The sequence below is a fragment of the Zygosaccharomyces rouxii genome (assembly GCF_000026365.1).
Source record: "Zygosaccharomyces rouxii strain CBS732 chromosome F complete sequence".
In the NCBI taxonomy this organism is placed as follows: domain Eukaryota; kingdom Fungi; phylum Ascomycota; class Saccharomycetes; order Saccharomycetales; family Saccharomycetaceae; genus Zygosaccharomyces; species Zygosaccharomyces rouxii.
The window spans coordinates 252946-280831 of record NC_012995.1 but is presented as its reverse complement, the minus strand read 5'-3'; the positions used below and the strand labels follow the sequence as shown (position 1 = coordinate 280831).

Here is a 27886-nt window from a genome sequence, read left to right as displayed (position 1 = left end):
AACTAAAACAGGACCAGCCCTTCAATTTATTCATAATTTCTTTAGGATAATTTTTTTACTTTCTACTATACCTCGATCGTCATCGTAGGCGCTCAATATATGTGGAGGTAAATCTTCAGAATTAACGGTGGAAGTCTTTCTTAACGGAGAACTGCCACAACTACCATCAGAGGACCAAGATCCCTTATCTGAATTCACTGTCGAAGCATGAACATGATTACATGTCTTTTGACATGAAATACTACTTGCATGATCATGATCTATCTTTGATTCTCCGCTAACAGGTGTTGATAATTCTTGAAAAACGCTTTTTTCCAAATCATCAATTGTAACAAAGGTATTTTCAGAATTACCGTCACCATTAACCGACTTGGGACGGAATCTATTCATAAAAGTTCTTCTAAATTGCGAACTCTTGGAACAGAGATTGTCATTACCAAAAGAGCTGTCATTACAGGACACCGAACTACTAGATGAACTGGTATTGTTAGCGGTTGTAGCCCACATAGATGACAGCGGTAATGACAGTACTATTAGCAATTGACCAACTGTAATTAAAACCTCATTACCAGTATGAGGGTCTAAGGTCCAACCCAAAATGAATAGAATGGAAGGTGCTATTAGAGTCTGGCAAGACATTATAAGTAATATGTGGAAACTGTCAAACTGTTTCAACCCCAAAAATCTTCTTGATCTGATCGCTAATACTAATTTTACCACTAGCATTAGTGTCATTAGATTGACAGATGACGCTAGTAAGATCAGAGAAACATTGTAAAAAACATGGCGGCTAACAGTATCATTGCTGTAAGCAGCTCTGATCAACTCAACGGCAGTGGCAAAATAAAGTCCTACAGTAGCTAGTGCCATCCCTATGGAAACTACCATCAAACACCAAGTCCATCTTCGACCATTATTGTTGGCAAACATAACTTTGACCTGAAAAACCAGAGAGATTTCGATAGATGCTACCAACAGGACCTCAAAAATATTTGTAGCTGCGTACACACGAACGTCATTGGAGCTTATTAACTGCGGGAACGATGTCATATTGTAAACTATACTACCAAATCCTGACAAAAGGTACCCAAAATAAAGCGAAGCATGTATTATGGTAAATACAAGCGAAGACTGATTTATGATAAATATCGGTGTTGTTCTTTTCTTAGAGATCATCCACATGATGATGAGTGTCAACGAAGCTGCACCAACTTTGACGCCGAACATAATGGCTTCTGTAACCCTTTTGTTAACTACCAATTCCACATCTTTGAAACGTACCATAGTATCATCACCATATATTGATGTAAACGTTACATATGCATTCATTGGATTGTAGGTAGAATTGTTAATCTCACTCATCTCGATATATTCTCAAACCTGCTGGATTACCTTAATACGATCTGCAAACGGATTAAAACTCTCGACTCACCAATGCTCCTCTTTTATACTGCATCCGCATCTACATCATAACTGTGCCTCAACCATCATAATAGTATCTCATCTTCTGTCCATCGCATAGTAAGTAGCTATCATTTTAGCTAAAGTTCACTTTAATTATGTCATGGTGGGGTTTCATGTAATTTACCATAACGAGTAATTACAATCATTCTCGGAGTTTTGAATACTCATCAAAGAACAATAGAAATACCTTTGGCACTAATAACAATACTAATAGTAAAAGTGATGGTAATACAGGTAACAGTAGTGTCTTAGCATTATTGAGGTTGACACAGGATTGAGGCACTGTAACTGCTTAGGTGTATGTAATGTAAATCGCTATGAGGATTTAATTACATGGCATCCTATGTCTGTAACAGTATCAGTATCAGGTATGATTCATGCGGATTCGTAGATACTATGCATTCAATTCTATTTCCAAGAGATGTCCTAGGGAGCTCTGTGGGAAACACGATTTTGCCATGTTATGGAGAAGCTACTTACATTAATGTTTCCATATTGACATCGCTGGAAAAGATCGTGACAATGCCAAAAGTCCTAAATCCTAACAAGAGCATCAATGCTGGGACGATACTCAAGTATCAGGAAGACAATTTTCAATACTGCAGTATTGCAATACGCAATATCCGAATGCCCATAACGCAGTTCTCATCTCGCGCAAAGGGGAAAAAAGTTGATGAACCTTAAATCCTACCTTCAATACAAACATTGAGACCCTGAATCCGATGTATAAATACGGTTCAGAAGGAAACTCCAACTTGCATCGGCATGAGACCACCAACAGTAATTAGACAGCCATCTTTCACAACAGATCAAAGTTTACATCATTGCGAACTATTAGCAGAATCATTATTCGATGAAAAATCCATAGCTACTTTCTTTACTCACCAGGAGCAGAAAGATTTCAAGAGCAGATTAATTGCTAACTCGTTAGAGAATAGAGATATTACTGCACTATTAAAACTTGGTGTTAGTAATTTCGGGTTCGTTACTACAGATTTAAGAAAGGAAAGTTGGTATTTGCTGCTAAGTGAACAGCTGGTATTACCAGAAGAACCTAAGAATGAGGCTGACAACGAATTTAGACATAGGGATGAGAACCAAGTTCAGTTAGACGTCAATAGGTCATTTTCGGGTATTAGGGATCCACAACGCAAGGAAAAACTGAGAAAATTGCTAGAAAATGTTATTATTCATATCTTGCGTAAACATCGTCAACTAAACTATTACCAGGGCTATCATGATGTGGTAAGTGTATTTATCATTGTATTTGCTCAAGGTAAAGAATACTACCCACAGGGTGGGGTACAAGAAGATGTTTTGTGCTTTAGCGATATGACAAACAGGGACAATGAGGACATTTCCTTATCCACAGAGGATGTGAGTAACAGTACAAGTTCTACATCAACCCAGGTATTTGAAAATGAGGATTATGATGCAAAGAAAGGGTTTCTTGTGGATGAAGAGAAATTGTTTAGATGCGTGGAAGCCTTTACATTGTTGTACCTAAGAGATTTCATGATGGATTCATTAGATTTCCCTATTGATCAATTGAGAATTATACCCAGGTTGATCAAAAGTATTGATACGAGTCTTTACAAAAAATTACAACTGGATAAAGTGGAACCGTTTTTTGCAGTTTCATCTATCTTGACCGTATTCTCTCACGAGATGAAACCCACAGAGGATAAAGAACTCTCAACAATCTTTTGCATTTTTGACTATATCATCTCCACGCAATCAATGTCAGTACCACTACTGATGTATGCAAATTTGGTGGTGGAAAATAAACAAAGACTCCTTGAGGAATACGATGCCAATTTAAACAATTTTGAAAATTTCATCGATTTAGTTCATGGGGTCATGCAAAAGGTATTATTAGGAGTTTCTCATGATGAGAAGCTATGGGACAAAATTTTGCAAAAGATGAGAACCAGTGTGAAAAGTGTGGATTTTAGTTATAAAAAATTAGTCAACAAATTTAGTGTTTTAGTGACAACTGCCGCTGGTAAGGCAACATTTACATCTCAAAGAGATTCACAAACTCGTTACGATCTTAATTATGTGGAGAATCTTTTGACTAATGAGATTCAATTGAACACTAACAGGAAATCACTTAACAATCAGAGGAAAAGTGAAAAGAGTTCGAGTTTTGCGCTTTTGCACCGTCTTTCTTCGCTTACATGTTCATCGTCATTCATTTACAAAATTTCCATCTTCATAGGTCTTATGGCATTACTGATTAAATTTCATCGTGATGGTTCAATTAAACAATTCATTCCTCAGATCAAACTATACATCGGCAACTTGCGTTCATCTTCATTAGCAGGGTTGTACCAGGAGTCAAAATACGTATGGCTGGATCCACTACATGGCCTACTTCAAACCATGGCAACTCCTGTTTCTTCGATGAACTCATCTTTCGTTGTAAATAATTAATAACAATCCCGGACAGGAATTTGTCTTACGTATAAGGTGTTTCTTTTGACAGTATACATGCAAATGAGGTGTTCTAGTTGTGATGCGAATGTACTTTTACAAAGAAAATAACAAATTATATAGCTTATTCTAAGTCTATCTCATATATGAACGTCGTATCCGTAGAATTCCCCTGCCAACCACGGCTACCACTAGTACTCACTAGGAATCGACATGTGGGATCCACATAAAGGTTAGAAATGGATCCACCATGATGACCAGGTACGATAAGGAACGGTATAGTTGAGCCCTTAGAGAAATCAGCTTTTGTATCGTAAATTCTAATGTTATCCTTAGATGCACACAGAATCTGTCTATTATTGGGCATAGCCTTGACACATGAAACGGGACCAGAGATCCCCGGTAGTTTTAGAGTATTACTTGGCTGTGTCGGATTCTTTAAATCGAATTCTTCTACAACTGCATTTCTTCTACCAACGTAGACGTGGTCACCATCCATGGACCAACAAGCGGATTGACACCATGGCGGTACTTTAGGACCCCTTTCTAATTTGAGTACAGGTGCATTAGTCGTGCGTCTATCCCATATGTGGACAGATCCATTTAAACCAGACGTCATGAAAACTGATTCATCGTAGACCACATTCAAAGTCGTCCTCGAGATTTCTTCCAAAGCAGAAGCTGGATTCTGTGCAGGTTTTTCATCTTCTGCATCCGGCTTGACATTAGGATCCTCCTCTTCATCGTCACCGAATAAAGATCCCATATCATCGTCCTCATCTTGATCCTGTCCAGAGGATGCCTTTAAGTTAGTCGCCACCTCACTAATATTCACTGAAGAGAACTGAGGTCTCATTTCAATTGCTGAATATTCAGAAGTACCACCTTTGAACTCATTTAGGATACCCCCGGTTTGTAAATCCCACTCCAATAGACGCTTATCCCAGGAACCACTATAAAATCTATCCTCTGATCCGTTTAACTTCAACAAGTTTACTATACTGTTGTGACCGTCTCTGCCTTTGAAATAATGGCCGATAGAACCTTCCATATATCTTACACCTTGTAAAGTAATTCCACCGTTATCTAATCCACTTAGGAGGAACAGGCATTCACTTTGAACCTCCAGAGAGTACACGGGACTTACCTTGGGCTCGTATTCTTTGTTATTCTTTAAAAATTTAACCTCTGATTTCTTTTGTGGAATCTCATTCTCCCAGTACGATACCAGTATACCTGCATTTTGTATAGACTCCGCTAGAGAGTGTTTCTGCAAAATGGTTAATGCCAATTTACCATCCATAGTATTCAGAAAATCGTATTTCCTAATAAAGCCGTCGCTTCCACCAAGGAAAAGGTATTTGAGTCCCTTCGACATTGCCAGGGCATTGACATCCGTTTGTATAGGTATGGCGGCGGTCGGATAGATGTTATAGGTATCGGAAATTTTTGCCGATCGAAGCATTTGGGTATAGTAATTGTAAAGGTTATCGAATTTAGATGCAGCTGACGTCTCTTCTCCAACAGGTTCTCCTCCATTCTCTCCATCCCCGTTGGCATCTTTCATTTCTACGTCTTGATCCTGTTGATCTGACTGTTCACCATTGGCAGTTTCTGGTGTGCCGTTAAAAGCTCCCTGGAAACGTTGAGAGTCTCTCATATCCTCTCTCTCATCTTCTCTCTGCCTGGCATCATTCTTGGATCGATCCTCTTCTCTTTCTCTTTCTCTTTCTATTTCTTGGCCCTTGGAGTTTCCGGGTCCCGTTTGCTGACTCAAGTTTTCACTGTTTAGATCATTCCCATCGTCACTACCCCCTTCACTGTCATCGTCATCCTCATCATCCTCGTCATCGTCATCCTCATCTTCATTATCATTGTCGTCGTCGTCTTGATTCCCAGTTTCACTAGCACCACTTTTGAGCCCCAACCCATCATCGTCGTCATCATCATCGTCGTCGTCGTCGTCGTCTTCATCGTTTTGCTCAGCATCTACCTCTTCCTCTTCCTTTTCACCTTCTTCATCTTCATCTGCCATGTCGTCTTCGTCTGCCATGTCATCTTCAGCAGCTCTACCGTTGTTCAAAATATCATCAACATCATCCATCCTGATATTCAAAGTCAATCTACTGGTACCGAAGCAAGCTCAATTGAGTGGATACAGATCGACTAATCCCCTTACGATTGTAATGTTAACACTTCATCATTCGAACTGAGTCCATGCATCTATAAGTTCCTCGTTCTAGTACTAAGGACATTGTCACGTGTGTGTTGAAATTTCAATACTTCGAGGTGGAAATGGGCTTCTCATCATCCAAATGCCCTTTCTACCCAGAAGTATATATACATATCACTTCTAATACCAATGAGTCTTGCCCTCGAGGTTAACGGTTTGACCTACAAGTTCTCCGCTACTGATGAACCTTCTTTGGTGGATATAAATTTACGGATTCCATGGAATACAAGAACACTTGTAGTCGGTGCTAACGGTGCAGGTAAATCTACATTGCTCAAAGTTTTGAGCGGGAAACATTTGTGTCTAGATGGCAGTGTACACGTAAATGGCGTTGACCCCTTTAGTCCCCAGAGTACTTCTGAAGATGGCGAACTACTCACCAACTATTTAGGCACAGAATGGTGCCACATGAGTATTATCAATAGAGATATTGGGGTTTTGGAATTGCTAGAGAGTATCGGATTACAACATTACAAAGAGCGTGGTGAACTCCTATGCAACATTTTGGATATCGATGTGCACTGGCGAATGTTCAAATTAAGTGATGGGCAGAAAAGACGTGTGCAGTTGGCAATGGGATTACTAAGACCATGCAAAGTGCTGTTGATAGACGAGGTGACTGTAGATCTAGACGTAGTGGCCAGACAGAGATTATTGAAATTTTTAGAGTACGAGACCAGGACAAGAAAATGCTCGGTGGTTTATGCAACGCATATCTTCGACGGATTGGCACAGTGGCCTAACCAATTGATACACATGCGCATGGGGCGTATTGTAGACAGGCTGGACTGCGACAAGAACCTTTCGTTTATTGAGGGCGATGAAGAAAAGCTGGATATAAAGCGTCAAGACGACAACAGTGTTGCAGTGTCAGTGCCTAAAGTGGGCAGTCTGTACCCGTTGGCGATGAAATGGTTGGTCAAAGATCCACAAGAAACTGAAGAGACCCATGTATAGCTCAACCAAAAAGTTTAATGTCAGCGTCAGCGTTGCCGAATTAGGAAAGCGGTGACAGCCTGGCGCGGAAATGCCCAGAGTGAAATAAATAATAATAGATAGATAAATGGAGAATGAACATTTGGTAATACATGCAGCCATGCCCACTATTACAAAGAAAGACCCTTCTGCTAACCGTTTAACTAACACCCAGATAATTAAAGTATATAGATATAAAGAAAGAAGCGGCATTATTAATCAGCGATCGATTTTCATTTCTCGGCCTTTGCTCTAGTTTATAGTTGCTCGTATTAGTAAATGTGGATTTCTTAATGGGTATCCGAATGCAAAAACCATTTGCAACAAAATCAGCTCAATAATGAAAATCCATTGGACCATATCAAATATCAGAGTGTGCATAGTACGACGACCAAAATTAATACTATCGTAAGTGTTCTGAACATTGCTTGGTAGAGCTGTGAGCGAAGTGACAGCCAACTATTTTGAATTAGGCTGGCATATATACATCAATTCTTGGACGGAGAAACCTAGTCTTGACATCCGCTGAGACTATGCTGAGAGAAAGTAGGGCCCCTCTTGCCTATTAGCAGGCATGGAGGGTATTATGTATGTTTCTATCACGTGACGTAGAAACTAAAATGCGAAATTACCAAAGCGGATGTTTCGCACTCGTAAAATAGATCTCGAACCATTGATTAGAAATTGCGGATTTTTCGAATTTAAAATCAATGCTTACTACGTATTGGTGGAGCTCAGGCAAGCATTATAAGGCGTAACCGATACTGATAATGTCACGTGCACGGCTTAGGGAATTTACCGAAAGGAAAAAGGTGTCGTCGTTTAGAGATCTCGCTCGTTCAACGTAAACGAGCAACCTTCGTAAAAGTATGCGATGGGGTCTCAATTTTTTTTCAATGCAATAATATATAAATACAGACCTTGATGAAATATACAAATCGGATCCAATATACGAAGGAAGGTATCTCATAGCTTCACTTGGCTTTAGGCATCGCGGGAAAGTAGTTTAACCAGGTCCGTCAAAATGGATTTAGTCCTGGAGGTTTGTGATACATTTCTTTTCGACAAATTATATTCAACAGTCTTACCAGCATCACTGGCAGCTGGAATTCCACCAAAATGGCAGCAGAAATTGGTATTGAATGCTGGTGTTAATAACCAAACCCTTCTACAGGATTCGTTGTTCCACCTGAACAATTTGCCTCGAGTAAACAAAGAAGTTTATGGTCAGACACCATTTTTACTTGCGATGACAAAAGATACGTTCGGATCACTGCTCGGACGTACTAACCTTGTGAGACAGATCCTTTCGCTTTGGGCGGTCGTTACAGTGTTTGGTTGGTTGTTATATTTGATATCCGCAAGTCTCAGCTATGTTTTTGTATTCGATAAGAGCATCTTTAACCATCCACGTTATTTGAAAAACCAAATGGCATTGGAAATTAAATTGGCAATGAGCGCAATTCCATGGATGTCATTATTGACAGTGCCGTGGTTTGCACTGGAATTGCACGGTTATTCCAAACTGTACTTTTATGCGGATTTCGAGAATCACGGTCTTCGTAACATACTGTTAGAATTCCTGTCTTTCATATTCTTTACTGATTGTGGTGTTTACTTTGGCCATAGATTTTTGCACTTTCCACCAGTTTACAAGAGGCTTCATAAGCCTCATCACAAATGGCTGGTGTGTACGCCATTTGCATCGCACGCCTTCCATCCTGTTGACGGTTACATTCAATCATTGCCATACCATATCTACCCTATGCTTATGCCATTAAACAAGGTTTCCTATTTGCTATTATTCACTTTTGTCAACTGTTGGACCGTTATGATCCATGATGGTAATCATATGGCCAACAGCGCTGTGGTTAACGGTACCGCGTGCCATACGGTTCACCATTTGTATTTCAACTACAACTATGGTCAATTTACCACTTTGTGGGACAGAATTGGTGGATCTTACCGTAGACCTGAGGATGAATTATTTGATCCAAAATTGAAGGACGAAGAGACTTTAAAGAGACAGATTAATGAAATTGAAAGTTATATCAAAGAGGTTGATGGTGAAGATGGATCTTACAGAGTTTATGGAACGGAGGAAAAACTCAAGAAAGTTAATTAGACTAAGCTAGACTAGAGTAGACTAGGATAGACTGAATTGAATTGATTTAATGACAATATTAAAATTATTCGGAATTCTTTTTTTTTTTTTTTTTTTTTATTAATATATAGCCCTTTTATATAGACTGAATTGAACAATATGTATTGAATTTGAAGGGAAAGAAGCCGACATTGAGCTCGAAGCCGGTGTATCTACCAAAGTTCGAAGGAACAGACACATAAGTAGCGATGGTTGATTCAAACAATCCGGAGGAATTTCATAATTTGAAACACACCAGATTTGCCACGATATCAAGCAATGGTTCCTACGTGGTTAAATCTATCTGTACAGATATAACAGTCCCACCTCATGATTCTCGTTCAGAACTGGCTATTTTAAAGAAGTTAAACCAAGGCGATGAGGGGCACATTGTGAAACTGCTGGGTTACGAATGCGATGAAGAGTATTTGAAATTACTTTTACCTCTCTACGATATGGATCTTGGTGAATACATGCGTTCTTGTTACAGGCCGCCCAAGAAGAATTCAAAGAAATTTAACCCATATCTATCATTTACAGGAGCCCAAACTGTGGATGATCAACCACAAGTTTGCGAGAATCAATTAGATGTTGATCGTTACGCTTATGACTTTTTTCTACAACTATCCAGTGCGTTACAATTTATCCACTCTCATGGTATAATTCATAGAGATTTAAAACCACAAAACGTGCTGCTTAACAGAGTAGAAAACCCTCAGCTGGTACTGACGGATTTCGGGATTTCCTATGATACTGAAGACCCTATCCAACTGCAAAGGGAAGATCCAAATGCAAAAATTACAGACGTATCGACTTCCATATATAAGGCACCGGAACTACTATTCGGTGTGAAGAACTATAAATTTGCTGTAGACGTTTGGGCCTTGCTAATAATTATTTCACAATGGTTTCAAACCGAGGCTAATTTGTCGTCAACGACTTTACCTGCTATGGTTGATGACGGTAGCGGTCAATTGGAAGATGGTGAAGCCGGTAGTGATATTAGACTCATCTTTTCAATATTCAGCAACCTAGGTATTCCTGCAATAGCTCAATGGACCGAGGTTGAAAAATATGGATCTTCAGAGGCATTCCAGGGAATGTTCGGTTCTGATGGTGATGGTAACTATCTATTGAATAAGACCCGAGATGATCAATTGCAAACGATTCATAAGTTAATGCCACGATTAAAAGAGATTCAAGATGAAGCAACTAAAAGGCTCATCGAGAATTGTATTTTAGGCATTATATCATTTGAATCCTGTCAAAGATGGAGTAGCAAACGAATCGTCCATGAATTGACAAAGTTAAATTTATAATATTTTATGCACCACAGTCCCTTTCCAACTCTAAGAATTCATTGATTTTTTGCAAACGTCTAACTTCTCTAGCTTGTAACAGAAACTGCTTCTGCCAGTCCTCCACTTCAGAGTTCCCAAATGGACCTTTTGACTTGTGAGGTGAACCATCATCCAATATACGCTTCTTGCCAACCATTTGAATACCAGAACTTGGAGTCAAAGTGAGCGATCTTTTCTTAGATTCATTCATGTCTTACAGCAAGGATGTATCGACCCCTAAGGTTCTTTTCTCTCGGTGACCTGCTTGTAGTAGTAATAGTAGTAGTAGTAAGAGTTCACCGCGTTCAAGTTTGCTTGTATACACAAAGCTTCCAATCGTAAACATTTGAAGTTCAAGAAATTTGTACAGGAAAAACTGTTCGAAGGTGGCATGACCCTACTGAAACTAATACACATATGGGTGAAGAGAGTACAGTCCTTTTTACTACTAGGTGTTACTATTAGTTTGCTCTTCTACTACACTTTTGAAAATGAGATTGATATGTTAAACTCATATGCTGAAAATGAGTACATGCCACCTATCAATGGTGCTTTGACGAATCATGAAATAAATTCACAAGTGGATACGGCTGTGAAACCAGTTTCTGATAGTGCTCAAGGTCTTCCGAGCTCCAAACCTTCGGCTGAGGTCGATGTAGCTTCCACAGTCCCTGCTGCACCGGTAACTCCTCAGGCTCCTGTAGATCATTCACCTGCAGAACCAATAATTATTGATTTACGAGATCCAAAGGTATTAAAAGAGAAGAATAAATACTTTCCACTGTTACTATCTTCGCCTTGGAGAGGTTCTACAAAGTTTCAAGACAGATGGATAAATCCAGAAATCGACGATTTGTCGAGCCATAAGGATAGACATGCAGTATTGAACGAAGTTTCCTTGCCATTGAATTTTCAGCAAGTTCCCAAGGATTACCCCAATGTTCAAGCTAGTAGTTTCGAGGATGGTGGCCATCAACAGAACCAATTATTACAGCAAGTGCGCCAGTTGTTCGTGAAATCCTGGGACCAAGAAGAACTTTCGAGACCAGATTTGGCTGCTGAACCGTGGCCGTTGTCGTTGATTGATTCTCTTGATACTCTGTATATTATGGGTCAAATGTCTAAATTTGACGATGCGGTGCATTTGATTTCGACAGTGGACTTTACAATACCGCCAATAACAGAGAATTCCGTTGATATTCCAGATGTATCAACTAGAGCATTAGGAGGATTAATTTCGGCCTACGAACTTTCTGAAGAACCCGTGCTTTTGGCCAAGGCTAAGGATTTGGCCAATTTTATTCTAAGAGCATTTGATACACCAAACAGAATCCCCATTTTACAGTATTTTTGGAAAACTGAGTATGGTAATCGATTCCCTTATCAGTATATGAACGTTGGTTCACTGACAAATGTGGCTTTAGAATTCACCAGATTGGCCCAAATCACACATTCAAATAGTTATTTTGATGCGATTCAAAAGATATTTGGAACAATCGCGCTTTCTCTGGACGAGTTTGCCATTGAGCACATGTTCCCTACAACTGTTGATGGTTCCGGTTGTAGAATATTAACTCCCAAGGAAGTTTCTACTGGCCATCATTTGCGCAACCCAAAAGTCATGAAGAGTATCGATCAAAACCTAGAATTTATACATTGTCACCAAACTGGTAAATTTTTAATCTCACCTCGAGATTGGGAAAAGAAAGAACAATTGTTTAAAATGGACTATCAACATCAATCTGTTTACTCTAATTTGGTAAAAATATACCATCTTTTGAATGGACACGATATTTTGACCATTTCAAAGACTTATCACCCAATGGATAGCGGGGAAGAAGTGGAAAATATTGGTAAAAACACAGCGGATGATATGAAGGATGAGGAAGCAGAACATCCAGATTCTTCTGAAAAACTTCAAATGCACAGTTCGAAGCAGTTATTTTCGATCGCCATGCGTAAAATTCGTCACTTGATGCTTTACAGACCTTTGAGTCCTGTTGCAGATCATAATTTGACGTTAATCTCTTCATTCAGGACAAAGACTCGTATTTCACCTTCAACAGACGAACTTCAGGTTGAAATTAAAAGATTATTTGATATGAATCATGAAGGATGTTCTCTGGCTACTACTTTGGGATTAGCATCTGGTTTATTTAATAATACCGAGTACTTGAGGCTTGCTAAAAAATTGACCCATAGTTACTATGAAATGATTAAATTATTTGGAGGGATTTTCCCAGAAGAACTTTACTTGGATCCCTGTGAGAAAGAAACCTGTCTTTTTGACAAAAACGAGAAGATCCAAAGTATATTAGACGGGCAATACACTAATCAAGACGCCCTTACTGTTGGTGATGCCAAAGTTGAGCTCGATAGCTTACAGACGCAGAAGGCAAGTGGGGGTATGCGTAAAATCTTAATGTTTGGTTTGACGCAAGGCATTGGTGAATTTAATTACGGGGTTCAAGATATCGATAGGAAATTAGGTAAATGGAAGCATGATCCAGATAGACCATTTTGGGTTAATAAAATAGGGAAAAGGCATCTTTTATCCCCAAACGTCATTGAATCAATATTCTACATGTACAGGATTACGGGTGAATCACAATGGAGGAAAATGGGAGCTGAACTCTTAAAGATGACAATTGAAAATTTGCAGAAGTATCATTCTGGAGCTAAAGGTGTTTGGAGTGTACGGGAATTCGAAGATGATGAAGATTCTTCCATCCCAAGCTCTTGGTTTTCTCAAACACTGAAATATTATTATCTATTGTTCTCAGATACATCAGATTATACTTTAGACAGATACCTCTTCACATCAGGTGGCCACTTGATGAAGAGAGATCCTAGGAATAAATCCAACCTTCAACAATAATATTGATAATAATTAATGTAATGATGAGAAAAGAATGTATATCTAACTTACATCTTTATGTGTTCGTTATTCGGAGTAAAACTAATAAAACTAATAATACTAATAATACCAATAATAATAATAATAATAATAATAATAATAATAATTATACAAATAATAATACTAAACAGATGGAAGGAATTAAATTATTTGTTGAAAATGCTGTCGTTTTCCCTTGCGTTGATCATTACACTGGCAATGGAAATTCACCGGCCCAGTCGTAGATGTCCTTCCTTAGGGCGGTGATTTCATCAGAGCCTTCATTAATCTTAGCCTTGAAATCTTTCAATCTGTTAGCTTCCTTTGGCAAAGATTTTTGAGTGGCAAGAGCGATGTTGAATGCTCTGTGAATGTAGTCGGCAATCTTGGCGAAATCTTCTTCTCCCATACCTCTGGTAGTCATAGCAGGAGAACCGATACGAACACCACCTGGTACAAGAGCAGACTTATCACCTGGAATAGAGTTCTTGTTCAAGGCAATGTTAATGTTTTCACAAACGTATTCTAGACGAGCACCATCAACACCCTTTTCCTTAATGGCAACAAGAACCATGTGAGAATCAGTACCATCAGACACTAATCTGTAACCCAATTTTCTGAATTCATTTTCTAGAGCCTTGGCGTTCTTCAAAACTTGAACTTGATATTCTTTGAATTCTGGAGTGGTAGCTTGCTTTAGGGCAGTCGCTAGAGCAGAAATGGTATGGTTGTGAGGACCACCTTGGTGACCTGGGAAAACTGAGAAGTTAATTGGATTTTCCAAATCGTATAGGACTTCGTTACCGGTCTTTGGGTTAATGTTTCTGACACCTCTTCTGAAGAAGATCATAGCACCACGAGGACCTCTTAGAGACTTGTGGGTAGTGGTAGTAACGATGTCAGCGTATTCGAATGGAGATGGGATGACACCAGCTGAAATCAAACCAGAAATGTGAGCCATATCGACCATCAAGTAGGCACCACACTTGTCAGCGATTTCTCTCATTCTCTTGTAGTCGATCAAACGACAGTAAGCAGAAGTACCTGCGACCAAGATCTTTGGTCTGTAAAGGATTGCGTTCTTCTCTAAAGTATCGTAATCGATAATACCGGTAGTTTGATCAACTCTGTAAGGGAAAGATTCGAAATAAGTAGAGACTGCTGAGATTTTTCTGTTTTCAGTAGCATAACCGTGAGACAAGTGACCACCATCTGGTAGGTATAGACCCATTAATCTTTCATGAGGTTTCATCAAAGCTTGGTAAACTTGCAAGTTTGCAGGTGAACCAGAAAGGGTTTGCACATTGACACCCCATTTATCGGAAGTCAAATGGAAAGCCTCCAAAGCTCTGTTTTGACATAGAATTTCCATCTTATCAATTTGCTCATTACCACCGTAGTATCTAGCACCTGGGTAACCTTCAGAGTATTTGTTACACATTGGGGTTCCCAATGCATCGAAGACTGATGTGGAGGTAAAGTTTTCAGAGGCAATCAAAACCACGGAGTGCTTTTGTCTTTCGATTTCATCCTTAATGATTTGTTCCACTTCAGGATCAGTTTCACTCAAATGAGAGGAGACAAGTTTCTTGTGAGATTCTGATAGGGCGTATGGCATTCTTATAGATATAAGTTAATTTGTCTTGGAAAGATGCTTGGTAATCTAACTGATTAAAGGAAGATGGTTGTAACCTTTTGCAATAGTAATGGTCAATTATATACCTTCGGAACAAAGAAAAAAAAAAAAATCTATGAAAGAATCAATATCTTTAATGACAATAATTAATTGATATCAGTACTATTATTTTTCAATTGGAAGGCTCATCGCGATGGTTGAAAAATTTCAATAATGACTCCGGTGGAAAATTTCACGATGACTCCTCGAGGAAATGAAAAAAAAAGGAAAAATTGAAACTGACTCCTAAATATGTGACTCCTTTCTTCCCAGCAATATCACGTGGAATTATGAGAGCAGTGTCAGTGTGACGCCGACAAGAATAATAGGCATAAAATAGAAAAATAAAATAAAATATAATAAATATGATAAAATCTTAGAATATATGTAATGTTATATTAATGCATTGCTTCCTTGATCAACTCGTATGCTCTTGGAATATGATCTAATTTTGGATCGACTACCGAAACACCCATGTGTCCTACACGAATGTACTTGCCACCAATTTCACTGTGAATACCACCTGCAATGACAACCCCGTTCTGCTTCAAATAGGACACAACCTTTGGAGGTTCGTTGACGTACACCGCGGTGAGACCGCTTGCGGATGCCTGAGGCTCACTGACCAATTTGAGGTTTAATTCATTGGTCAATTTACCTTTAAACCAATCGCTTGTTTTCTTGTGTTGCTCCCATCTTTTCTCTAGGGTATCTTGTAAAATTTCATCTAAGGAAACATCCAAACTGTTTACCAATTGTACAGCAGGGGTTGCAAAATAGGCAGCCTTACCGGACTCGTTATTCTGCATAACTGGTGACCATCTTTTCAAGCTGCCAAAGAACGATCTAGTTGGTGTTTCAGGATGTTGAGCAAAGTCCAAGGCCCTTTGACTGATCATAGATACACTCAAACCTGGTGGCGCACCTAAAGCCTTTTGAGATGCAGTTAGGGCAAAATCGATCCCCCATTTTTCAAATTCGAATTCTTCGCAGCCGATAGAACAAACACCATCGACAATAATAAAGGTTTCTGGAGAAACACGATGCACAATTTCCGTAATCTTCTTAACGTCGGTCAAGACCGCAGTGGAAGTATCCACGTGAGTAATGGTAATCAATCTGTACTTATTTTTTTGCAAGTGAGATTCAACTTCAGATGGATCTACTATACCACCAATAGGTGCATCTAATTTATCCACATCAGCACCGTACAATTTCAAACACTCGGCAAATGAATCGCTAAAGAACCCAGTTGATAATACCAATGCTTTTTCATTGGGGCAAATTAAATTTGATGCAGCAATATCCCAGCCCAGAGTACCAGACCCTGGTAGGACATATGGCTGACCTTTCTTAGGATCGGCTCTGAACACTTTTCTAGTGTTTTGTAAAACCCTTGAGAAGACAGTAAGGAACTCTGGCGATGTATGGGCTAGTGAAGGAGTACCCAGTGCCTTTTGCACATTTGCACTCAATACAATAGGTCCTGGAATCAACAATGTATCGACCATTCTAGCTTTTATCTCTTGCTTACCTACTTCGACATGGCATTCAGGATCTCTGCCAGATGTCAACCCCCTTTTATAGTTAAACGTACCTCAACTAGGGATGGTGGATAAGGGCTAAGCTATTGCTATATCCGAGCGGAATTACAAGCAACCCCATCCTACAATGAGTAACCATCCTTATTAAGATCATCGTAGAAAATGGTTGCAACTCACTGCCTTGTTAAACACGCGCGTATCCCCGAGTGATCCTTCAACCAACCAACCCGCCAATAATACACTTCCCTCTCCTCCCTCTCTCTCCCGGGGAAACAGAATACAATAAATTCCCAATCCACGCTCTTAGAGCTTATTTACCGTTTATTTCGACTACTATACACGTTACACCATCACAATAACGCTGACCTGTCGCAGCACTGGGCGCGCCATGGTGACTTAGGTTAAGAACGACGTTGGTTCAAATGACATCAAGCTTGACTGCGCTTCGGACAGAACAAGATGGAAGGAAGAAATGAGTGAAAAGTCAATACCAAGTGATAGCAATAATAATGATGAAATGCATCTTTACGATACGGCAATCACTGCTGGATTACGCCAATCGTCAAATTCAAATGAACCGTCGTCGTCGTCCTCCACTCCTAACCAAACTGGTTGTAGTGGTTGGGATGGTGCCAAGGTGTCAGAGTCGCCATTATTCGTTAGAACCAAATTGAAACTTTTTGGATCTTCATTGACGAAACTCACAGGAGTCAAATCGGTAGGGGCCGCAAATTCAGAGATACCAGTATCTTCTTCAACCTTATAGTTTTCAGGAGTCTGAAGCTGAACCAGTCCTGCTTCAGACTCAGACTTTACCGAACTAACACTCTCGCTACTGATACCGGAAGATGGTGTTTCTTCCTTGTCGCAAGAGCCGTTTTGATTTTCGTTCTCGTATTCGTCTTCGTCGTCAGAGGCGGCAAAAGATCTGTATTGTTTCAACAAATCTTTGCCTTTTTTATCTCTGATCAACCCGTCCAAATCATCAATTCTACCTAACAGAGATTCCATCAATTTACATTTCTGTTCTAATCTCTGTAGGTGAACTCTTTTTTTCTCTCTACTCTGATGGGCGGCCCTCCTGTTTCTGAGAATTCTCTCAATTTTTCTCTGTTCTTTCTCCTCCTGGGTTCTAGCCCTCTTTCTTGGTGGTAATGTGGATTTGAAATCACTTGGTATGACTAGATCTTCACTCATTTCTCCTTGGGGATTTCAAAAAGTTCCTTACGAAAGTTAAGGTAGTTGCGGCGAATATTTGTCACCTTTATATATCACGAATTTCTTTTTCTTTTTTAGTTTCTTTGCCACCGACACGACACAACATTCTCTCTAAGCCTCCTGAAAATAATCGTTGCGTGATCGCCAATATATGAAGATGAAAGAGTGGTGAGACGAGTGGAGGCCACAGAGTAACGAAGCTGAGGAACAAGCTGAGCGCCTATTTTTTATGGGAATGTGACTTACTGCATTAAATTGGGGTATAGTCACTTAGTATCATCTGATGGGTTTGGGTGAATGTGGTTAGATGCTATTCCCATTTGTCCCAACACACGTTGGTCTTATAGTGTAGTGGTTATCACTTTCGGTTCTGATCCGAACAACCCCGGTTCGAATCCGGGTAGGACCTTTTTGCTATCTTATTTCTTCCTTGCAACAGTTACCTATAGCTATAGGTTGACTCCAATTTCTTTTGCAAATACTCCAGCGAAGTCATTTCCGGTCTAGCGACTGTCTGTCCTTTTTGAGTCTGCACCATTTCACATGGCACTGGGATTAATTTCGTAGTTACTGTAGGTTCAAAGAAGAAGACCATTGAGTAACGATCTGAATCTCTTGTTTGCCCCGGTTCAAATCTCACCCGATGCATAGTACTTTTCAAAACACCATTTGTCCAGTAAGACATCATGTCACCAAAATTAATTACTAGTGGCGGTGCCATGCCCTTATGTTTAGTAGGTACAAACTCAACATCAGTCCAACTGCATCCATCCAGCTGCAACTGTAAACCTTGTTCACCTTTTCTTTGGAAAAGAAGCGTTAATGCTCCGTAATCGGTGTGAGCTCCCGCCCGAACGTGGGGATCAGCCTTACCTGAGGAATTAGATCTCACTAAAGGATAGTGTAACATTCTAAAAGTGCTTGGTGATGGTTTACTAGGTTCAAACCTTTTCAGAAAGAAATTGACATCTTCTACACCCATTGCCATGCTCAAGAGTTGGATGATGCGTCTTGCCTGTGCATGCAGTTTGATAATAATTTTGCTCAAAAAGTCCAGACGTTCTGAGAAAAACGGTGGTAAAGGGTTGGTAGAATCGAATTGGTTCAACTCGTAATTAGGTGTTTGGTTTACAATTCCATCAGCAAAATTAATTTGACTAAAATTAAAGCCTTCCTTGTAATCAACGCTCTTGTTAGGATTCAAGTTTTCTACATTAAAGCCGGAATATCCAAAATTTCTTTGATCAATTGGATACTTCAATTTTTCATTCTGACCTGTACCGGTAAAGAATCCTTCAGATATGGTGAACAACTCATCAACTTCTGATTGTGTAAAAGCATGCCCGTCGATAAGAAGAAACCCTTGCTTCGTAGCGGCTTCTAAAAGTGGTTCTAAGATTTGTTCTTCAGGCTTGCTAATATCAACAACACTCAATTTCATCCTTGGAGTACCTGATGAGTTCTTGTTGCATATTCAATTTGGTTGGTTTCCTGTTGGTTCCGCTTTATATATACATGCATCCACCGGCCGATCCTGATAAGATAAAGGATAATACCGACGGACCGATAAGAGTAAAGATAAAGGTATGTATATATGTACAGAAAATGACAAGCCAAGTTATTCCTGGCGAGTTCTTTTGGAATCAGGTTCGCCCTCTGACTGCTTGCCATCTCCGCCATTTGCATCACTAATTGTTCTCTTGTCCAAAGTGTCTGACCCTTCTGGAGGTTTGAAGTAGTTATCCATGTACCATCGTAGCTGCTGAATGCTTTCCAAGATATCTTGCTTAGCGGTGTGGGCTCCTAATTTTTTAGGTTGCTGAGATGCAAGACCGGGGTTGTGTCTATATGAAACTTCCATTATAGTACTAACATCAACAATCCTATAGTGCAGATGCTCAAGTACTCGAGGAAAATCTTTAAGCATGAACAATCTGTCCATATGTATAGAATTCCCTGAAAGTACACCAGTACGAGGTTCAGGAACGTATTTTCTAATAAACTGCAGTAATTCCTCCTCTACTTGTTCTCTAGTCTTGTCACTGTCCAAAACTTTTTGAGTAAGCCCACTAGACCCATGGTGTTCCACGCACCAAGGGCCCATTTGGTCCAAAATGGATTTGTCGCAGTGGATTACACTTTCGTAACAATTATTGTCAACAACGCTTAAGTGACCATCAGTTATAATACAACATATTTCAATAATCCTATCACTGTTATGATCTAATCCTGTCATTTCACAGTCTACCCACACCAATGGCTTCCATATGCTCCGTTTTTCAGACATTTTGCTCAAGTAAGGATTGAAAGGTCGGTATAATGATCCAAGGTAACGTTTAGAGACAGTTCTTGCACCACACAAGATGCTGAACATTATTTATCAAGGGCAACATAAATCTTTTTAACTATTATAGAAGAGATGAGCTGAATTTTTTCATGTTTTTCCTTTCGCGATGAGTGCTGAAAAATTCATCCAATGACAGATAGTAGGCAACAGTAAGATCGAGGCGTTCTAGTAAATCAATATATTAGTGTTGGTTCTAGTGATTACCTCCGATTGATTGAAGGTCGGTTCATGTAAATATGTAAATAGATTATGTCTGGATCGAATCTTCTCAAAAGAGATTTTGGTTTGCTAAAATTTCATTGTACTCGGCACATATATTCTCACCTCCCGAAAATCAATCGACTTCCCCCATCCCAAAGACAGTGATAGCATTATCTACAAACCAATTCATCAACCCAATATATCCCAGTTTAACGAACGGGAAACGAGGTTGTGATTGGGGATTTGATCTTTCGTTAAAGATTTATCAACTGGTTATCCTATCTATCTCTTCTTTTTCATTTTTTTGTTAACGTTGGTATCCATTATTCCTCATTCTTACTATTTTCTAACCCCCCATGAGTGAGTATTGTGAAGAAGGGATTGTAACACCAAATCGGTCCAAATCAATAGCATCATCAACTTCAGAGTCCTCTTCTAATTATGATAAATACTTACAATTGGCTACCGAGAAGAATCCTGTTATGCTTTTAGAATTGGACCAAGATGGGACGATAAGGTACCTTTCGGATCTTTGGGAGAAAATTGTAGGACCAAGGGATTGTTCACAGATTGCTGACCTTATTGTAGGTTCTATTGAGGACAAATATGTCTTCCATAGGGCAATAGAAATGATGTTGATTAATGATAGTGTTAGTTATACGGTTACTTTTAATGTGGTCACCGGGGATAATAATGATGACAATACAGGTAAGGATGAGAGCGAAGAAGGATGTGGAGATGTTAGCGATATGAATCAAATAATGACGTTAGAGGCTTGTGGTATTTTGATACGCGATAATGAGACTCAGCTACCCACACATTCTATGTGGACGGTTAAACCATATGATCCAGAATGGTATCATGAAGAAACATTGGCAGATTTACCAGAAGAATTTGTTAAACGTTTAGGGTTTGGTGCAACTATATTTGCAGAATATCTGAGACTGGTGGATTATAAACATTGTCTAGATGGTTCTGACTTGCCAGCTCCCAAAATGGAATTATGCAGAGTTTGCGAAACCTTTGTACCTGCATGGTGGCTTGAAACGCATGCGCAGAGCTGTGTATGTGAACATCGTATTGATTCATGGATTCATCTTTTGCACGATAGTTTAGTGGAACAAGCCGCCATGTTGGAAAATGACCCTGAATTAAGCAATGGTTACAAGGGGTTGTCGGTAAGCATGGATTCGTTAGCATCTAAAAATATTATGGCTTCTTTAAAGGAATTATGCGAAATTTCTATAAATATTAACCCAAGTGAACTACGATCGGTTAAATCTGCTACTGCTGAAGATCTATTGATCAATCCGATTGGTTTGACTCAAGAAAGAATTGAAGGTTTTTATGATTTTTCGCCAAGAAGTAAATGGAATATTCAGAATGTAAAGAATTGGCATCTTTCATTTAAGGAGGAAATTGACCAGGATCAGGGATTGGCACTTTTAGTACATGAAACCATTGATTTGGCTAAACAGAAGGTAGAAGCTCTTTTGCGTTTCGACAATGCAATGACTTATTCTTTAAGGATTAAGAATGAAGTTAATAATTGGGTAATACAACTGATAGCGCAACGCATCGAAAATAACAAAACTAATTCAAGACTGGTCACCGAATATGCAGATTCACCAATTGCAGATACTAGTATGCAGAGTCAATCAAGTCAACCTCTAAGGCAAGAAGCATTAATACCCTCCACCGCATTGGCAGAAGGTAGCATAATACCGAGTGAAAATTCTTCAGCTAAAACTAATCGAAATAGTAGTGGGAACATTAGTAGATGTGCTAGTCAAACTTGTGGCAGTAGTTCTCAACACAGTACTGTAAATTCTGGCACCAGTTCTGCACGCTCTACTTTTAGTCCCAAAATTGCATCACCTCAACCTCATCGTCCTCGTTCAGATTTATTTTCCCGTTCATATTTAATGGCTGACAATTTACCTAATCCTGAGTTGCCGCCACTAGACACCGAAGCCGGTAAGAGAGAAACTGATGTTTGTCCCTGTAGCAGCTCTAGTAATAGTAACACGAGTGCTACCCAAAGTGCAAACAAATCGCAATCTAGATCATTCACTCCAAACCATAAGAATGACGATCAACATCAACCTTTTTCGTTTTTACGTACTGCATCAAGCGGGACACTGAATTCAAATGATAAGCCTGATAATAATTCTGGTTTATTCTCGTCACAAGGGCCTATAAGGATTGACTCTAAAGGTTCTGCTAACCTCCCAAAGTTAAAATCTACTATATCTTTGACCCCTGGTAGATGTTCTCCATTACCGGCCGCTCTAACGAATAGTCAGGTTTCACGAAAAAATAGTGGTTCGCAGCCAAGAGGTGGTACTGATAGTTCAGGAATGTCTTCACCATATGCGAATTCAAGAGATTATTTGACACCAGAGCAACAACCTAATAGTTCTAATTTGCCCAAGCAACCACTTTCGCCCTTGCTTTTAGCTACGAATCAAATTAAGAGTCCAGCACCAAGTATTAAAGACTATACCGTTTTAAAACCCATCAGTAAAGGTGCATATGGTAGCGTCTATTTGGCAAGGAAAAAACTTACCGGGGAATATTTTGCCATCAAGGTATTGAGGAAGTCTGATATGATTGCGAAGAATCAAGTCACCAATGTTAAATCTGAAAGAGCAATTATGATGGTTCAAAGTGAAAAACCTTATGTGGCTCCACTATATGCTTCTTTCCAAAACAGAGATAATCTCTTTCTAGTAATGGAATATTTGCCGGGAGGTGATTTAGCTACCTTGATTAGAATGATGGGTTATTTGCCTGAAGAATGGACTAAACAGTATATCAGCGAGGTCATTATGGGAGTAGATGATATGCATCAAAATGGCATTATCCATCATGATTTGAAACCTGAGAATCTTCTCATTGATTGTAGGGGCCATGTTAAGTTGACAGATTTTGGATTATCGAGAGCAGGGCTTGTTCGTCGTCATAAAAACGTCCATACGTCTAAGCATTTTAGCTTCAGCAATATTAGTTCCAGTCAAAGTCCCGTTAGCCCCATTTTAGGTTCTGGTGCTGGACGTAGCAATCATAAAAGAAAGAGTTCGTTGAAACATGAATTTTCCGAATCCTCTTCAACTTCAAGTCCTTCTGCGGATGAAGTTACCACGAGAGGGAGAAGATACTCCGAATCTAGTGCACACTCTCATGGTGATATATTTGCATTGAAGAGAAGCGACTCTCAGGTTTCCTTTTCTATTACAAATATTTCTCGTTCCAACACACCAACACCTCCTCTATTTGATACTTCGCATATGCGAACGAGTTCTAATACTTCTGATAAAATGATGGATACTGGAAATCCTATTGATTTAGCATTATTCCATCCAGAAGACTCCAAACAAGATAAAAACTTCTTTGGTACGCCAGATTATCTAGCGCCGGAAACTATAGAGGGGACTGGTGAAGGTGACGCTTGTGATTGGTGGTCAGTGGGTTGTATTTTATTCGAAATGCTGCTTGGATATCCTCCCTTCCATGAAAAAACTCCCGAAGAAGTCTTCAAAAACATTTTAGCATGTAATATTGAATGGCCTGAGTTTACTTCACCCGAGGATCAGAAGGAATTTGAAACGTCTTATGCGAGAGATCTCGTTTCTAAGCTTCTTGTCTTAGATCCTGCTAAAAGGCTAGGTTCTAATGGAGCTCAAGAAATCAAGGAACATCCTTATTTCAGCGATGTAGATTGGGACCGTGTCTATGAAGAAGAACCATCCTTTGTTCCGTCAGTGGAAGATCCAGAAGATACTGAGTACTTTGATCTACGAGGTGCGGCTATCGAGGATTTTGGACCAGATTATGATGGTCGCGAGATGACTGTTGGGGAGGAGGGAGAAGACGAAGGCCAGTTGACATCTTTATCACCCTCTATTGATACGAGTAAGCGTTCATCTGGTGCTACGGCGGCGGGTCAAGAAAATACAATACAGACCCCCATGAACAAATTGAGTCCTTTTGCGCTAGATTCAGAATCTCATGATAATAATAGTACATTGTCATCACCGATTATGAAACATATTCCACTCGCTATTCCACCTCATATGAGGGATCGTAGAGTCAGTAAGCTGAATGAATCACAAACAGAATTCGGATCCTTTTATTACCGTAATCTATCAGCATTGGATAAGGCCAATAAGGATGCAATCAATAGGTTAAAGAATGAACATTTGACGGATAGCCCGGGTTTGCATAGAAGAACATCGTCGGCATCTCATTTCAGTTCCTCCTCTGACAGTTCAGGTTCCAAAATTAAGCTTGGTAAAGTTTCAGCATCGGTATGCGGTTCACCAGGTGGGAATTTAGCAGGCAAGACATCAATAACAAGAGCAGGATCTCCAACTTTCAGGTCGTCTTCGCCGGATCGCAGCATCAATACTGATCTTATGGGTGGACATTCTAGAAAGGGTAGTGGAGAAAGTTCGAATAATTTTTCTGGTGGTTACCATTTACAGTTTACCGAAGATTCTCCTAGTTCAAGTAGAGTCAAGTCGCCCGTTTCCCCTAATACATCTATAGTTGCGGCGGGATCCGGTAGTATTCTGCCAACTTTAATCTCATCATCATCATCAATGGGTTCAGACCGTACCAAAGCTATTACAAGGAGCGGGTCTCAAAGAGCTAATTCGAATGAATACAACGAAAGCGATAGACTACAAGCGGTTTCCAAAGTTCAGTCTATGCGTTATAGAAGACGTAGTGGTAGGAAGAGTTCTAACACTGAGGATGTTCGTTACTACATGGACGTCCTCGTGTGTGAGCCAATTTCCATTCACAGATACCGCGTCACCAGAGAGTTGGAAGATCTAGGTTGTGCAGTGATTGCTGTAGGAGCCGGTGATGAATTGATCGGTAGAGCCACCAGTGGAATTAAATTTGATCTTATTATGACGGCATTGAAATTACCGAAACTAGGAGCTGCCGATATAGTATCACTTTTAAAGTATACCAACGGTACAAACTCCACTACTCCAGTGGTTGCCCTCACAAATTACTATCAAGAGGCAGTTAGCCTCAATTTGTTCAACGATGTGCTCGAGAAACCGGTGCTTGCGGACAGTCTGCGCAAGATCGTAGCCAAATATGCACTCAAGAAGAGTCAGCAACAAGAGGAAACAATCTTCAGCGATAACGACTAACGAATTAAAGAAATTATAACGATACAATCTTATGATATGATTAGTTTTACAATTTTGATGGGATATTTCATCAGATCCGTATACTTGTCACGTATTACGACGTACTTAAAATTTTTCAGCTTCGAGAGCTCTTGAAGTAAAGACTTGCAATTCTGGGTTAATACTATCTACGTACGTCCAACGAAGAATAGATTGGGTTTAAAAGAGTCTTCAGCTGGATCTGTGAGGGCAGTTTAGGTTTCAGTCGTAACCGTTTGGTAAAATCCAATTAGTTTTCTTGTTTTCCTCTTCCTTTAAGAATGCCTACCGTTTCCGTTAATAAGAAGCAGCTCTTCCAGTTGCTTGGTAAAGAATATACGAATGAAGAGTTCGATGAGCTTTGTTTCCAATTTGGTATTGAGTTGGATGAAGATACTACTGAAGAAGCTCTGAAACTAGGGGAAGAACCTGAGCTAAAGATTGAAGTTGGTGCCAACCGCCATGATTTACTCTGTATTGAAGGTATTGCTCAGGCATTGAGCGTTTACATTGGTAAGATTGAGGCTCCTAAATACAAATTATCAAAGCCTACCACGAAATTGATTATAGATCCATCTACAGAAAAGGTTAGACCTTACGCTGCAGCCGCCATCTTGAGGGACATTCAATTTGATGAATTATCCTATGCATCGTTCATTGCCCTACAAGATAAACTACACTCTAACATCGGTAGAAATAGAACTTTAATTGCTATGGGTACTCATGATTACGATAGCATTCAGGGTCCATTCCATTTCTACGGTCTACCACCAAGAGAAATTCATTTTGCACCATTGGGTCAAACTAAGCAATTTTACGGTGATGAGTTAATTGAATTTTACAAGCAACCAGAACAAAAGAACAACATTGGTCGTTTCGTTCACATCATCGAAAATTCTCCTATTTTCCCAGTGATTAAGGATAATAATGGTACCGTTTGCTCATTACCACCTTTGATTAATTCTGACCACTCCAAGATTTCTTTGGATACCAAAAATATTTTCATTGAAATTACTGCTGTGGATAAGACAAAGGCAGAAATTGTCTTAGAACAATTGGTTACCATGTTTGCTCGTTACTGCAAGGAACCATTCTCAGTGGAACCAGTGGAGATTGTATCTGAGCATAATGGGGAATCTCGTATTACACCAAATTTGAAGGAAAAAGAAATGGACGTTTCTGTGGATTACATCAACTCCTGTCTAGGTTTAGAATTGGCCCCTAATGAAATTGCCGCTTGCTTGAAGAAGATGTCTCTGGATGTTATTTCCTCTGGTAATGATAAGACTTTACGTGTTTTAATTCCTGTTACTAGATCAGATATCTTACATCCAAGCGATATTATGGAAGATGCAGCTATTGGTTATGGTTACGATAACTTACCTAAGGGTGAAAAATTGTCCAACGCAAATTTCATTGCTACTCCATTACCAATTAATAAAGTCTCAGATATCTTTAGAATCGCATCTTCACAGGCTTCATGGGCTGAAGTCTTACCCTTGACTTTGTGTTCTCACGATGAAAACTTCAAATGTCTAAGATTAACAGACGATGGTACCCAGGCCGTCAAATTAGCCAACCCTAAGACTCTTGAATATCAAGTGGTTAGAACCACGTTGTTACCTGGTATTTTAAAGACTGTAAAGGAGAACAGAAAACACTCCTTACCTATCAAAGTCTTTGAAACCGGTGACATCGTTTTAAAAAATGATAAATTAGAGAGAAAGGCATTTAACGAACGTCATTGGGGTGCTATTCATGTTGGAAAAACCTCTGGTTTCGAACTAACCCAAGGTTTATTGGGTAAAATTATGCAAACTTTCAGAACTGATTGGCTTGCGGATTACGGTGCATCTTCAAATGGTAGAGGTTATTGGATAGAACAAGACGAATCTCTACCAACTTATTTCCCAGGTAGAGGTGCCAGAGTCATGTTTAGATCAAAGGAAGGTGAAACCGCTAAAATGATTGGCCATTTGGGTGTTTTGCATCCTGAAGTTATGATCAATTTCGATGTCCCATATGCTGCCTCTTATGTGGAATTGAATGCTGAAGTGTTTTTGTAAACTAAATAGAAGTAAATAGTCTGATAAATTTTAATTTGGATTCACGACCTTTTTTTTTTGCATTCATGCACAGATTCGTGAAAATATCTATCCTTACTAGAGCGTTAATCCTATACATGATATTTTTTAAGATCAGTTAACTGATTTCAGAATGACTGC

The 27886-nt window shown here is 39.5% G+C and overlaps 14 protein-coding genes and 1 non-coding gene across 15 annotated transcripts; 8 read left to right on the top strand and 7 right to left on the bottom strand.

The window, feature by feature from the left end:
- Positions 1-30: 30 nt before the first annotated feature.
- Positions 31-1362, bottom strand: STE2 (alpha-factor pheromone receptor STE2; the record flags this gene model as incomplete). Its single annotated transcript, XM_002497296.1, has 1 exon — positions 31-1362. One exon carries the CDS (start codon positions 1360-1362, stop codon positions 31-33), a length of 1332 nt encoding a protein of 443 aa, XP_002497341.1.
- Positions 1363-2229: 867 nt separating this feature from the next.
- On the top strand, positions 2230-3900 carry GYP8 (GTPase-activating protein GYP8; the record flags this gene model as incomplete). The annotated part of the gene is made up of 1 exon (XM_002497295.1): positions 2230-3900. The coding sequence occupies one exon, from the start codon at positions 2230-2232 to the stop codon at positions 3898-3900; it is 1671 nt and encodes a 556-aa protein (XP_002497340.1).
- A 124-nt stretch (positions 3901-4024) lies between these two features.
- On the bottom strand, positions 4025-6004 carry SPT8 (SAGA complex subunit SPT8; the record flags this gene model as incomplete). Its single annotated transcript, XM_002497294.1, has 1 exon — positions 4025-6004. One exon carries the CDS (start codon positions 6002-6004, stop codon positions 4025-4027), a length of 1980 nt encoding a protein of 659 aa, XP_002497339.1.
- Positions 6005-6262: 258 nt separating this feature from the next.
- CAF16 (putative ATP-binding cassette family ATPase CAF16) lies at positions 6263-7090 on the top strand (the record flags this gene model as incomplete). Its single annotated transcript, XM_002497293.1, has 1 exon — positions 6263-7090. One exon carries the CDS (start codon positions 6263-6265, stop codon positions 7088-7090), a length of 828 nt encoding a protein of 275 aa, XP_002497338.1.
- A 1042-nt stretch (positions 7091-8132) lies between these two features.
- Positions 8133-9233, top strand: ERG3 (C-5 sterol desaturase; the record flags this gene model as incomplete). The annotated part of the gene is made up of 1 exon (XM_002497292.1): positions 8133-9233. One exon carries the CDS (start codon positions 8133-8135, stop codon positions 9231-9233), a length of 1101 nt encoding a protein of 366 aa, XP_002497337.1.
- A 227-nt stretch (positions 9234-9460) lies between these two features.
- CAK1 (cyclin-dependent protein kinase-activating kinase CAK1) lies at positions 9461-10570 on the top strand (the record flags this gene model as incomplete). The annotated part of the gene is made up of 1 exon (XM_002497291.1): positions 9461-10570. One exon carries the CDS (start codon positions 9461-9463, stop codon positions 10568-10570), a length of 1110 nt encoding a protein of 369 aa, XP_002497336.1.
- A 412-nt stretch (positions 10571-10982) lies between these two features.
- Positions 10983-13469, top strand: MNL2 (putative mannosidase MNL2; the record flags this gene model as incomplete). Its single annotated transcript, XM_002497290.1, has 1 exon — positions 10983-13469. The coding sequence occupies one exon, from the start codon at positions 10983-10985 to the stop codon at positions 13467-13469; it is 2487 nt and encodes an 828-aa protein (XP_002497335.1).
- Positions 13470-13695: 226 nt separating this feature from the next.
- Positions 13696-15105, bottom strand: SHM2 (glycine hydroxymethyltransferase SHM2; the record flags this gene model as incomplete). Its single annotated transcript, XM_002497289.1, has 1 exon — positions 13696-15105. One exon carries the CDS (start codon positions 15103-15105, stop codon positions 13696-13698), a length of 1410 nt encoding a protein of 469 aa, XP_002497334.1.
- A 455-nt stretch (positions 15106-15560) lies between these two features.
- On the bottom strand, positions 15561-16673 carry AGX1 (alanine--glyoxylate transaminase; the record flags this gene model as incomplete). The annotated part of the gene is made up of 1 exon (XM_002497288.1): positions 15561-16673. One exon carries the CDS (start codon positions 16671-16673, stop codon positions 15561-15563), a length of 1113 nt encoding a protein of 370 aa, XP_002497333.1.
- A 558-nt stretch (positions 16674-17231) lies between these two features.
- Positions 17232-17903, bottom strand: HAC1 (transcription factor HAC1; the record flags this gene model as incomplete). Its single annotated transcript, XM_002497287.1, has 1 exon — positions 17232-17903. One exon carries the CDS (start codon positions 17901-17903, stop codon positions 17232-17234), a length of 672 nt encoding a protein of 223 aa, XP_002497332.1.
- Positions 17904-18261: 358 nt separating this feature from the next.
- Positions 18262-18333, top strand: ZYRO0F03080r. Its single transcript has one exon. It is a non-coding gene; the product is annotated as a tRNA-Gln (tRNA).
- A 30-nt stretch (positions 18334-18363) lies between these two features.
- Positions 18364-19365, bottom strand: ZYRO0F03058g (uncharacterized protein; the record flags this gene model as incomplete). The annotated part of the gene is made up of 1 exon (XM_002497286.1): positions 18364-19365. One exon carries the CDS (start codon positions 19363-19365, stop codon positions 18364-18366), a length of 1002 nt encoding a protein of 333 aa, XP_002497331.1.
- A 177-nt stretch (positions 19366-19542) lies between these two features.
- Positions 19543-20298, bottom strand: REX2 (Rex2p; the record flags this gene model as incomplete). The annotated part of the gene is made up of 1 exon (XM_002497285.1): positions 19543-20298. One exon carries the CDS (start codon positions 20296-20298, stop codon positions 19543-19545), a length of 756 nt encoding a protein of 251 aa, XP_002497330.1.
- Positions 20299-20828: 530 nt separating this feature from the next.
- RIM15 (protein kinase RIM15) lies at positions 20829-25643 on the top strand (the record flags this gene model as incomplete). Its single annotated transcript, XM_002497284.1, has 1 exon — positions 20829-25643. One exon carries the CDS (start codon positions 20829-20831, stop codon positions 25641-25643), a length of 4815 nt encoding a protein of 1604 aa, XP_002497329.1.
- Positions 25644-25942: 299 nt separating this feature from the next.
- On the top strand, positions 25943-27727 carry FRS1 (phenylalanine--tRNA ligase subunit beta; the record flags this gene model as incomplete). Its single annotated transcript, XM_002497283.1, has 1 exon — positions 25943-27727. One exon carries the CDS (start codon positions 25943-25945, stop codon positions 27725-27727), a length of 1785 nt encoding a protein of 594 aa, XP_002497328.1.
- Positions 27728-27886: the final 159 nt, after the last annotated feature.